The sequence below is a fragment of the Salmo trutta genome, chromosome 6 (genome assembly GCF_901001165.1).
Source record: "Salmo trutta chromosome 6, fSalTru1.1, whole genome shotgun sequence".
Taxonomy (NCBI): domain Eukaryota; kingdom Metazoa; phylum Chordata; class Actinopteri; order Salmoniformes; family Salmonidae; genus Salmo; species Salmo trutta.
The window spans coordinates 20,437,083-20,450,246 of NC_042962.1; the positions used below are offsets into that span (position 1 = coordinate 20,437,083).

The 13,164-nt window shown below is 46.2% G+C and overlaps 1 protein-coding gene across 2 annotated transcripts in view; it reads right to left on the reverse strand.

Moving 5' to 3' along the window:
- The window catches only part of kcnh2b (potassium voltage-gated channel, subfamily H (eag-related), member 2b), a 283,242-nt gene that overhangs the window by 96,344 nt on the left and 173,734 nt on the right, over nt 1–13,164 (reverse strand). For both annotated transcript variants that reach the window (XM_029755692.1, XM_029755693.1), the window contains one exon: nt 12,889–13,100. In XM_029755692.1, coding sequence (XP_029611552.1) covers nt 12,889–13,100 — 212 coding nt within the window. The remainder of the gene's footprint in view (nt 1–12,888; nt 13,101–13,164) is intronic.

Consider the following 13,164-nt stretch of genomic DNA (forward strand, 5'->3'; position numbering starts at 1 on the left):
AGAGAAAGCAAACAGTGTCCCGCCCCACAACACACACAGTCTCACCGCTTCAGAAATAATTCAGTGTTTTTCCTGGGTCGGCACAGCTAATAAGGGTCCACTTGGATAATATGAGGTGAGAACAGCCATTAAAAACACACACACACTTCCAAAGGAGTCGTGTCACCCCCGGGGCTACGCAAATAGCCACAGTTGCGTTTAGATGGAATGCATGGTGCTGAACTGTGGCGGATGGGCGCTGCTGGGTGATGAGCCCAAATTGAGGTGACAGATAGCAGTAGACGGGTCGGTTAGAGAGGAGAGATTACCAAACTGGGTCTTTGACAACACCATGAGAGGGAGGAACCCGTCCTAAAAATGTGTCATAAAACTGGTTGTTTCATGACACTGGGGCTCTAATGGGATTTCCTCTCACATGCCTAATATTAGTCCATGTATTATATTCTCGGGTCGTTAAAAGTTTCACCCTAAAAATGGTTAAAAACATAGTTCTTAAGAAAAAGTCTTATTCTCAGAGCTACAGCATGAAGGCACAATTAGAACAGTATTTCCCAATGGAACGTCTACGAAAGGGAGCTGGGTCCCACTTATAGGCCAGCGGAACAGAACATGCCTGTTTAGAATTCAGCACACATTTTGTTTTTATGTATCTATTTTATATTGCGAAGACACAAGTGGTGTAACCCTCCAGTAGCAGATGCAATATGACACCGTGTGCTCTCTCAGGTGTTGTGAGCAATCGTGTGTTCAGGAAGCTTGTGGGGCAACATCAATTTTCAAATGCTGCTTATGCAGCATGGAAACAAGAAACAAGAAAACAAATTGAACCAGGCCTTGGTTCCTCCTAGTACAACGAAGTAAACATATATTATTAATATTCATCAAGGTGTTGATTGCTCTTCAGGGAACATAGAGTCAAATGATTTATGACTTAGCAACAACTGTAATCGCATAATCCTATTGGGTACAATGTCAGTTCCCTGTGATTACGCTGGAGAAAATGGCCTATTGATGAACTGTCCCTTTGTGTCTTATTGGAAGGATAGAACATTTGTTCTTGGAATTAAATCATGTTAAACTTCCTGAAGGTGAGCCAATCGGTAACATGTTTCGGGAACCTTTCCCGCCTCCTATCTGGCGAAACACAGGTCTGGTGCTGTGTCTCCCAGTCACTAAAACGTGTTCTCCACTGAACCGTATGCGTGGTACAGTCCAGCACCGGCATCCCCCTGATTCTCTATGCCTTGGTGCGTCAGTGGAGGTCAGTTGTAAGCTCTCGCCACTAACCTTCCTCTTAGGTAAAGTGAGGCCCTAGGCTTTTCTACAGGGGTGACTTCACACCATGCTAGGTGACAGTGAGAACAAACAGACAGCAGGATAGTGGGGGACGTCACGGTGTGCGGTGGGCCAGGGCGCGAGGAGCAACGATTTCTTAACACTATGTGTATGTGTGTGTCACCATCTCTCCTGTCATCTCCAGCACATTGGTCACAGTCTACCTGGCAGCTACCGTCACTGTGGCCCTTGACACAATGAAACAGAGACACTACATTTTGAAGAGTCTAGACGGGACGAAGAGGGCAGACTACTAGGACCACCAATATAGTGCACTGTACACGCACTATAACTAGAGAGAAAGTACCAGCATGCACATACACCTTCACTGGGACAAATCACAACCTTTGAACATAAAAACACAATAGCATCGAGGAAATCCATGGTTTCCACTGATGTCTCTGTCCGGCTAGAAGGCCAACATTACAACTGGGTGCTCTCTGTAAGGAAGTAGGATGATCAGAACACACACAGGAAGTGAGCTGGACTCAACAGAGAGTCAATGCACTGAGTGAATGCAATAAGGTCACCAGCAACGGCAAACAAAGAAGATAGTCTTGTGTGTACATTTTACTTTTTTTGGGGGGGGGGGGGGCCTAAGAAGACACTGAAAAACAAAACCAATATCCACTTCATAAAAAAACGGTATTGTCTACTCTGCAAAAGTATTATACAAATGGTTTGCTTGCAACCCAACTCCATCTGTTTGTGCGATGTGGTACAGTAGACTCTTAGAAATAAAGGTGCTATCTACAACCTAAAATGGTTCTTCGGCTGTCATAGGAGGACCCTATTAAAAAATACTTTTTGGTTCCAGGTAGAACCCTTTTGAGTTACAGTACCCTTTCCACAGAGGGTTCTATGTTGAACCTAAAAGAGTTCTACCTGGAACCAAAAAGAGTTCTCCAATGGGGACAACCAAAAAAGCCTTTTTTTCTAAGAGTATAGGACAGGAGAACTGATCACTAGGTACCCTACAGTACACACTGCTCCAGTCTCTTCTCATTTGGTGTGAGTCTTGAGGCACAGTGGGGCTCTGTTGGTATTTACAGTTTTATTTTCAGCAGGCCCAGCGTCGTCTATGGGGTTAGGGATAATGACTGTGTTTTAAATGGCAGCCTTGGCAGTCTATTCCCCCAGGTAGCCCCTCAGATGCCCTCACAGCAGACAGAGGCTCTTCTCCGAGGCCTTCGTGAGGTTTCCAGGGGCCCCAGGAGGGATTCTGTGTCTGTGGGTCTTTGTGAGGAAGGGAGCTGCCTGGGTGTACAGTACTGTAGGGGAGCGATGGACGTGCTATTCACAAAGGCAGGCTTAACCTTTGGTGTGATTGAGGCAGAGGGTTTTGGTGTGAATGGGAATTTAATAAAAAAAGGAGTATGTGTGTGTGCGACCTGATACAAGTGTAGATGGAGTGTATATTAACCTACAGACTGAGTGTATATCAGGGACAGGGACAAGGCCGGGTCAAGTCAGTCAGGGGACAAGGCCAGGTCAAGGCAGTCAGGGGACAAGGCCAGGTCAAGGCAGTCAGGGGACAAGGCCAGGTAAAGGCAGTCAGGGGACAAGGCCAGGTCAAGGCAGTCAGGGGACAAGGCCAGGTAAAGACAGTCAGGGGACAAGGCCAGGTAAAGACAGTCAGGGGACAAGGCCAGGTAAAGTCAGTCAGGGGACAAGGCCAGGCCAAGTCAGTCAGGGGACAAGGCCAGGTCAAGTCAGTCAGGGGACAAGGCCAGGTAAAGGCAGTCAGGGGACAAGGCCAGGTAAAGGCAGTCAGGGGACAAGGCCAGGTAAAGGCAGTCAGGGGACAAGGCCAGGTAAAGGCAGTCAGGGGACAAGGCCAGGTAAAGGCAGTCATGGGACAAGGCCAGGTAAAGACAGTCAGGGGACAAGGCCAGGTAAAGACAGTCATGGGACAAGGCCAGGTAAAGGCAGTCAGGGGACAAGGCCAGGTAAAGGCAGTCAGGGGACAAGGCCAGGTAAAGGCAGTCATGGGACAAGGCCAGGTAAAGGCTGTCATGGGACAAGGCCAGGTAAAGTCAGTCAGGGGACAAGGCCAGGTAAAGACAGTCATGGGACAAGGCCAGGTAAAGGCAGTCAGGGGACAAGGCCAGGTAAAGGCAGTCAGGGGACAAGGCCAGGTAAAGGCAGTCATGGGACAAGGCCAGGTAAAGGCTGTCATGGGACAAGGCCAGGTAAAGTCAGTCAGGGGACAAGGCCAGGTAAAGACAGTCATGGGACAAGGCCAGGTAAAGTCAGTCAGGGGACAAGGCCAGGCCAAGTCAGTCAGGGGACAAGGCCAGGTCAAGTCAGTCAGGGGACAAGGCCAGGTCAAGTCAGTCATGGGACAAGGCCAGGTAAAGGCAGTCAGGGGACAAGGCCAGGTAAAGGCAGTCAGGGGACAAGGCCAGGTAAAGGCAGTCATGGGACAAGGCCAGGTAAAGGCAGTCAGGGGACAAGGCCAGGTAAAGGCAGTCAGGGGACAAGGCCAGGTAAAGGCAGTCAGGGGACAAGGCCAGGTAAAGGCAGTCAGGGGACAAGGCCAGGTAAAGGCAGTCAGGGGACAAGGCCAGGTAAAGGCAGTCAGGGGACAAGGCCAGGTAAAGGCAGTCAGGGGACAAGGCCAGGTCAAGGCAGTCAGGGACAAGGCCAGGTCAAGGCAGTCAGGGACAAGGCCAGGTCAAGTCAGTCAGGGGACAAGGCCAGGTAAAGGCAGTCAGGTGACAAAGCCAGGTAAAGGCAGTCAGGGGACAAGGCCAGGTAAAGGCAGTCAGGGGACAAGGCCAGGTAAAGGCAGTCAGTGTAGTGATCTACAGTGATACCTGGGTCTCTCTGTCAGAGATGGAGCACCACACTGTGGCCCAGCTCCCTCCACTACCTCCCAAGATGAGGCTGTCCGCTCCCCACGCCCCCCTCTCACCTTTGATGGATTGGCCTCTTGCTGTGTCGCTGGATGCTTCAGTGCCAAACTTGGAACTAACCATTTCCCAGTTGGTGGTTGTCAGGAATCATTGTGGATGGCAAGACAATTGGATGCGCTACCAGTTGAACCGTGGGCAGCTTGCATTGCTAGACAGTAGCAGCAGACATTAACACCTACCATTTTTTCCTTCTATACCTAGAGACAGTCCACGGGTTTAACTACTCTTTAAGCTACAGTCTGGATCAAACAAGTTCACTGTCCTGTCATATTGAACTACATTATCTTGGACTAACACTCCCCCAATCCCTCCTATCCACACCTGATCATAAATAAAGAGGGTCAATTACCTGCCAATCAATGATGCTTATTCTCAGAGCCAGATTTCTCCCAGATTCAATTACCTTTCCGTGATGAGGTAGGGCGGTGAGGCGCATGGCCCAGCCGGAATCTATGGTGATTAATGGGTCGCCAGCAGAGAGAGGGAGGGATGGAGGGAGGTCTAGGGATGAGAGGGAGAGGTGGAAGGATAAAGAGAGGTGGATGGGATAGAGAAAGAGAGGGAGGGAGGGAGGGAGGGTGAGGGGGGTGAGGGAGGAGAGAGGCAAACATAGGGGAAGGACAATGGAGAGGTTTGGGTTGAGGACCTTACTTTTCTCTCTTTTTCTACCACCTCTCTCTCCTTCTGCCTCCTCTTGTTCTCCTTTAACTACACAATCTTTCTCTCACTCCTTTCGTACCGTTCACTTCATTTCATTCCATATCCCTCTCTCACCCTCCGTCTCCCTCAACCTATCACCTGTTGCCCCTCTCCCTGTGCAGCGTTGCGCTGCCGTTTTCCAGGAGAGGACGTCAAAGTGCCCGCCTCCCTGCGTAGCCCTGGATCGCCCCTCCCCTTCCCTCTCCTCCCTCTTCATGCACAGGGCCACAGCCAGCGGCGGGGAAAAGTAATCAGCCAGGCGAGAAGCTCCCTTGCCTAGGCGTAAATCAGCCAGACAGCCTCTTAGCCAACGCCGCCGGAACAAACTAATGAGCAAGGCAGGGATGGGACGGGCACAGTGCCTGCTGCGGACCCAACCCTGGAGATAGAGAGAAAGAGAGGGGGAAGCAGATTGGTGGCAAAGGACATGGCTTTCGGTTGACAGGTAGGAGCAAAGGGACTAGACCCAGGTCTTAAGTCAGTACAGATCATATCACTGCAACAAGAATAAAGCGTAATATCAACAATACACATAAAGTGCCTTTTCATATGAACAGTACGCATAAAGGTGCCTTGTAATATCAAGTGTGGCGGTAACTGAGGAGGTTTGGACGCAAAGGCTAAGGTTTAAGAGATACCTGAGAGCTAAAGCTAATACTGTCTTATCACAGCGTAGATGAAATACCCATAACAACCATAAAATGCCTTGTGATATGAACACTTAAAAGTGCCTTGTAATATAAACTGCGGTCTTAAACGGCCATTACAGACAGAAAAGGCCAAAGGTTATGAGGCAGGTGAGATAAAGAAACGTACTTAGCCTATTGTTCTTCAGGGTTGAGCTCATTCTACAGCCTTGTACAGTCTAAATTCCTGCACTAAGCAAAAAGTTATTTGAAAGCATTAAGTCCCAACATGTGTATTATTACATGAAGAAATGTCTACATTGATACATTGGCACTACCTTTCCAATCAACCGGACCTGGCAACCCAAACTAAAACCTGGCAACCAGAACGAAGCCCTGTTCTATTGTTAGATCGCTGACTTCTTCAGTGTTCCAATCAGCATTCATCTCCTCTGCCTGACTGAGCTTTAAAGACAACAGCATCTGTGGACTCAGCCAGAACACCCTGAGAGTAATATTCACACAGTCAACTGTAATTAACAGGCTGACAATGTTTTGCTCGCTCTCCACAGAGTACTGTAAAACGGTGAGCTCAGTGAAGAATTGAGTAACGTTAGGAGAACCAGTTAAAACTAGTTCCAATTAATGAGGCAACTTCAAAGGACCTTGAGGGTCAGAGGATACCGTACGTGTTGAACCCTAACCCCCCGATCTGGACGCACAGCTGTCCAGCACACCGGCTAATATCAATCAAAGCTGACGAGCAGCCTCCGTCAGAGTGTGTGGCTACAACAAAGTTAGCCCGTTGACTCAACAGCAAACCGAAAAGTATATGGAGCGTTTCAAATGAGAAAATCAATAGATAACATTATTATTTTTCCTTCGTCTTCGAATTAATAGCGGGCTTGGAGGGAGATATAGATTGCAGCTATATAGATCAGATGCTTGAGAGAGAGTTCATTTTTATCGAAAGAATGATTTGAATGCCTTTCGTGTGTGTGTGTGTGTGTGTGTGTGTGTGTGTATCAAATCAAATCAAATATTATTGGTCACATACACGTGTTTAGCAGATGTTACTGCGGGTGTAGTGAAATGCTTGTGCTTCTAGTTCTGACATTGCAGCAAAATCTAACAAGTAATATCTAACAATTTCACAACATATACCCAATACACACAAATCTAAGTAAAGGAATGGAATTAAGAATATATAAATATACGGACGAGCAATGTCAGAGCGGCATAGACTGATAGTATAGTAGATAGTATAGAATACAGTATATACATATGAGATGAGTAATGAAAGATATGTAAACATCATTAAAGTGGCATTATTAAAGTGACTAGTGTTCCAATGATTTCACATCTGTATGTAGGCAGCAGCCTCTCTGTGTTAGTGATGGCTATTTAACAGTCTGATGGCCTTGAGATAGAAGCTGTTTGTGTGTGTGTGTGTGTGCGTGCGTGCGTGCGTGCGTGCGTGTGCGTGTGCGAAGTGGAGACCTTGGAAAAGCAGCGGTTTTCAACTGAATGAAAAACGCACAAGGCGTCCATTTTGAAAATCTATTACATAGCTCATAATTAATGGGCGAGTGTATCCCAATTTGTGAATCCATGCATTTCATAAATACAACCTTGGCATAATATTAGAAGTCAGCTGCTGGCATGTCCTAGGCGAAAACATGTTAGGTGCTAAATATATCCACTTTCGAATCCTTTACGTCATACACTATTTAAAGAGCTCATGCATACTCATCCAAAGTATGCAAATAAATGCAAGACATCCATTTGAGCCGAGCCATTTGTACATCCCAGACACTAACGCTACAATACGTTTTGGAGCCATCTGCTCTGCTCACATCAAATATAACAGGAAATGTGGCGACACAACCATGGCATAGATGATTCAGTTAAAAAGTAGAGAAGCAGAAAGCAGAAAGAGTTGAACAATGCTGAACGCTGCCTAATGAAAAGCAAAGAAATTAACCTAATAAAAATAAGTAAAAGGTCATTACACACGCACCTGTCAAACTACATTATTCTCTCTATGAGATTTGCAGATGTGTGTGTGTATATATATATATATATATATATATATATATATATAGTGCATCCCAATATGAATCTATTAAAGTTGATGTTTACATTCAAATCTGCAATGTTGCTCATTTGTTGCCACCTGCAACACAGGTAGTAAAGTAGTTATTCTGCCGTCTGTTATGAGCCATAATAAACTCTATGGCCTCAAAACAAAGTTTTTTTTTTTTTAAATCACTTCTTGGAAAAAGATTACAACTGGTTGGAAAATCCACTGTTTGGCCTTGACTTTGATAATGACATTGTAGATTGAGAGAATACGTATACGTACACTATATCATCTTTTAAAGGTTTTCTTATCATCTATATTATTATTATTATGATATTATTATGATATTATTATTATCATTATCACCGCATTGATGGGAAAGAGCTCTCAAGGTAAGAATGTTACTGTACTGTTTTACACCTGTTGTATCCTCTGCACGTGACGAATAAACGTTGAAACGTGAAATTTGAAACATATCCAACGAGGCATCATTAATACATTATCTCTCCACACAACTAATATTTGAACATTAACAACCCAGCAGCAACATATGAAGTGTTGTCATACGCATATTCAGGAAGCTACAAGCCAGGATGCAGTATACTATGATGTATGGAAATGTAAAAAAGTCTATTCAGCCATACTTTCTACTATTCATTAGTTCACATTTCACTTTATAATACAGTTAATTTGATGGAATTCATTTTTATTTTATCTAATAAAAGTACATAAATAAATTATATACATATACATATATATACGTTTTTATTTATGTGAACCAGAAATCTCACATTTGGACTCATCAGACCAGAGAACAGATTTTCACCGGTCTAATGTCCATTGCTCGTGTTTCTTGGCCCAAGCAAGTCTCTTCTTCTTATTGGTGTGTTTACAGTGGTTTCTTTGCAGCGATTCGACCATGAAGGCCTGATTCACACAGTCTCCTCTGAACAGTTGATGTTGAGATGTGTCTGTTACTTGAACTCCGTGAAGCATTTATTTGGGCTGTAATCTGAGGCTGGTAATTCTAATGAACTTATCCTCTGCAGCAGAGGTAACTCTGGGTCTTCCTTTCCTGTGGCGGTCCTCATGAGAGCCAGTCACATCATAGTGCTTGATGGTTTTTGAGACTGCACTTGAAGAAACTGTCAAAGTTCTTGTAATTTTCCGATTGACTGACCTTCATGTCTTAAAGTAATGATTATCTTTGCTTATTTGAGCTGTTCTTGCCATAATATGGGCTATCTTCTGTATACCACCTCTGCCATGTCACAACACAACTGATTGGATCAAACGCATTAAGGAATGAAATTCCACAAATTAACTTTTAAGAAGGCACACCAGTTAATTGAAATGCATTCCAGGTGACTACCTCATGAAGCTGGTTGAGAGAATGCCAAGAGCCTGCAAAGCTGTCATCAAGGCAAAGGGTGGCTACTTTGAAGAATCTCAAATATAAAATATATTTTGATTTGTTTAACACTTTTTTGGTTACTACATGATTCCATATGTTTTTTCATAGTTTTGATGTCTTCACTATTATTCTACCATGTAGAAAATTGTAGAAATAAAGAAAAACCCTTGAATGAGTAGGTGTGTCCAAACCTTTGACTGGTACTGTAGATACACAGTATATCTATTTTAATAAAAATAAATGTAATGCAAGTATCTATTTAATATCTACTCGCCTCCTCTGGAGAGCCTAACTTTTAAGTTGGTTCCTAAAGTTAGAGCCACAATACATTATGGTCCCCCAGTCTGCATCCACTGTGCTATACTTCTAATTGAAGACATTAGCTCCCTAGCCCTCTGCTATCTCCCCGAGTCAACAGCTCCTGTGTCTTTAATACAGACACAAGAGCTGTTGGAAATCTGTCTCCTGCTAGAAAGTCAAAGAGACACCCACAAGACGATCCAAGCTCCAAGATTCTCTCTTCCGTACATCTCTGTACATCAGACGTTAATGGACATGGAAACAGTCAAGCTTTTCCCGACTGCCAACTCTAACAAGGTGAGTGGTACTAAACATGAATCGTTTTCACAATAATGCTTAATCTCATGACTGCATATGACTAGTTGTGTAGTTTGTAGGTGGTTCTACAGTCTGCGAGGTTCAAGCTCCTACCATGTTGACGTTTGGTGAAGAAGTGTGACTCCCCATTCCTCCTTGGGAACCTCCATGTGGGTTAGGTGGTGAAGTGCTGCTTGGGACGGGAGGGTCTCTCTATGTGTTGGGTGGTGAAGAGCATGTGGATAGAGACGTGTGCAAGCAGGTGGGTGGGCGTGCACATGTGTACATGTGTGCGAGTGAGTGTGTATATGTGTGCGTCCTGTATGTGTCTATCACGATGGGTGATTTCACAATGTGCTACGCATGTGTGTTTTGTGTGCATAAAATGACTGTATATGTGTGTGTGTGTGTGTGTGTGTGTGTGTGTGTGTGTGTGTGTGTGTGTGTGTGTGTGTGTGTGTGTGTGTGTGTGTGTGTGTGTGTGTGTGTGTGTGTGTGTGTGTGTGCGTGTGTGTGTCACCCCAGAGTGTGTGTGGGCAGTGAGCCATGAGTGCAGTGCAGCTATAGGAGTGTCACTGGGAGTGTGTGTGTGTTGGAGCATGAGCCTGGGACACAGAGTGATCAGTCCAGTGCCTCCCTGCTCACACACTCACTGAGGGATCATGATCACTGCTCCTGTCTCTCGTCCTCCCTCCTCCACAGAGATCTCCATCCCTCCATCTGTCCCTTCATCCCCTGTTCATTAGAGCCGGTTATGTCTCAAACACAGGTCAGCTGCACACTCCAGCCCTGCTTTCTACCACACACACACATCAAATATTCCTAGAGCACATTTGCAGATTCTCTCTGAATTAATGGCTTCATGTGATCTGTATCTCTTTAGGTGGTGGAGGAGGGTGTGTGTGTGTGTGTGTGTGTGTGTGTGTGTGTCTGTGTGTGTGTGTGTGTGTGTGTGTGTGTGTGTGTGTGTGTGTGTGTGTGTGTGTGTGTGTGTGTGTGTGTGTGTGTGTGTGTGTGTGTGTGTGTTAACGAACGGGGATGGAGGGATGGAGATCTCTGTGGAGGAGGGAGGACGAAAGACAGGAACAGTGATCATGATTTATCAGTGAGTATGTGAGCAGGGAGGCATTGGACTGAACAAACTGAGTCCTATTAAAGGCAATGATTCCTCTGTTCTATTCATTATATTTATATGCATTTAAACCTATCAGAGAGGCAAAATCCAGATAACGTTTGAAAAACTGGGCCCAGAGGAGTGTTGGATGGTGCTGCCACCTGCAGGTCATAGGTGGTAAAGTAGTTATTCTGCCTTCGGTTAATAAACTCTATGGCCTCATAACTAACTCTTATTTTTAAATCACTTATTGGAAAAACATTACAAGCTGTCCGGAAAAGCCAATGTTCTGTCTTGACTTTGGTAATGACATTGTATACTAACCAGTGTGTGTGTACTGTAGATCTTTGTGTGTCTGTGCCGTTGAATTTATAGTGTGTCAGTGAACAGCTCTGTGCAATTGCTGTTATGCGTGTGTGCGTGCGCGTGCGTGCGTGGGTGGGTGCACGTGTGTGCGTTTGTGTAACCACACGCCCACACCTGCTGTTTAGGTGTGGCTATAACTGATGTGCCTGCATATTGTACCCATACATGTTGTGTGTGCTGCAACTTTAGTTCCCCATGCAGCACCATAAACAACCGTTTACCACCACATACTGCATTAGGAGACAGCTGGTGCTTCCTCCATCTGGATGGTTCCTGGTCTGGCTGGTGTACCGGGCGCCCCTGCCTGCCGTGAGCCTGCCTGCCACCTGCCACACGACCTCGCTGACGTGTGGTGACACCACCACAGGGCACCCAGAGGTCAGGGGACCACTGTCACGCCCCTGACATCAACCTACCGCTGGTACAGCCAGTCTGTACTCTAGCACCTGTCCTGGTTCCCCTCCCCTTTATCTATTTAAAAGCTGTGTATACCGTAAAGCCAGCCTGCCTTAGTGGGTAGTGTCTCGTACAGGATGTACAGCAGCATTTCTCCCTCAGAACGAGGTTAATCATTTAACTAGACAGCTTGGTGAATTGGTATAAAGATTTACACTACAGTAGCCTTTCTAAACAGGAGTGCGACAGAGGTAGAGAGAGAAAGAGCGGGGGAGCGGGGGAGCAAGAGAGAGAAAGGGGGGGAGAGAGAGAGAGAGAGAGAGAGGGGGAGAAAGAGAGAGAGCGGGAAAGCGAGAGCGAGAGAAAGAAAGAGGGGGGAGAGAGAGAGAGAAATAAAGAGGGGAGAGAGAGAGAGAGAGCGCGAGAGAGAAGTATCATGAAGTATCTTGATCCATCCCACAGCAGCCCCCCCCTCATCGCCCCAAAGCAACAACAACTAACTAACACTCGCTCTTAACTGTTCCTACTAGCACTGACTTGCTGATTTGCTGATAGCTACCATGACTGAGACATGTGGTTGTCTCACTTTGATGAATGCACTAACTATCCAGTTTCTCTGGATAAGGTCACGTAGCCACTCTCTTCCCTTGCTCAGCTCTCCATCGTTCTGTCTATCCTTGCCCTTTTCCCATTTCCCCTCACAGAGAAGTCTTCATGAAGCTCTACTTCATACTACAACGCCCCTTAATGAGTAAATTCAATCTCTGTGCAACAAAGCAAATTAAAAAGAGGTGTCCAACTGTGGAACATGCCCCCACTTTCACATCATATGAATTACTGTCCCTATAACGCAACGCACACGGGAACGCCATGGCGACAGAATCATCGGTCACTGTTTAGTCTGAACGCCATCCATCCGCTTCTCATTCAGTCAAGCTAGCTAGCTAGCGTTCAGGCCTGAGCCACACCCTGGCTCACCGCAGACAAGGATCACTGGTAAAAGACACCAATATAGCCAACAGCAAGCTTCCACATCAGGTTTCCACTCAGGGCAGGAACCCAAGATCTCAACCACCAATCCACTAGTATTGTATTTGCCAAGCGTTTTCACTAGGTCCACAAACCGGTGCTTTGTGGGGTAACTCCCCCCATCCCCCACCAATGAGCCGCTACCACCTGGGTGATGCATGCCAATCTTCAGCAAACACACACAGTATAAACCCAGACAGAGGAAATGAAGGAAACCACAGCAGTCCATAAGCACACCTTACATCACGCATCCCCCCCACACACACACTTGGCTTACACACGCTGAACACACACATGGACGGCCCTCGTACCTGGGTGACTTTATCGGTGACGTGGTGTGTGCGGTCGATGAGCTTGCAGGGGGCTATGATGTCCATGTCCCCCGCGGGCAGCGTGATCATGGGGTCCGCCTTGAAGTCCACGAAGTTCAGGGTGATCTGAGGGATCTTACTGATGGTGCGGTAGCGCATGAGGTCCGAGTCCGACGTGGAGTTGAGGATGTTGGACTTGTTGTTCACCGCCCCTGAAAGAACGCACTGTTAGAGGACTGTCCAGACCATTAGGACCACCTGGGTTCAAACACGATT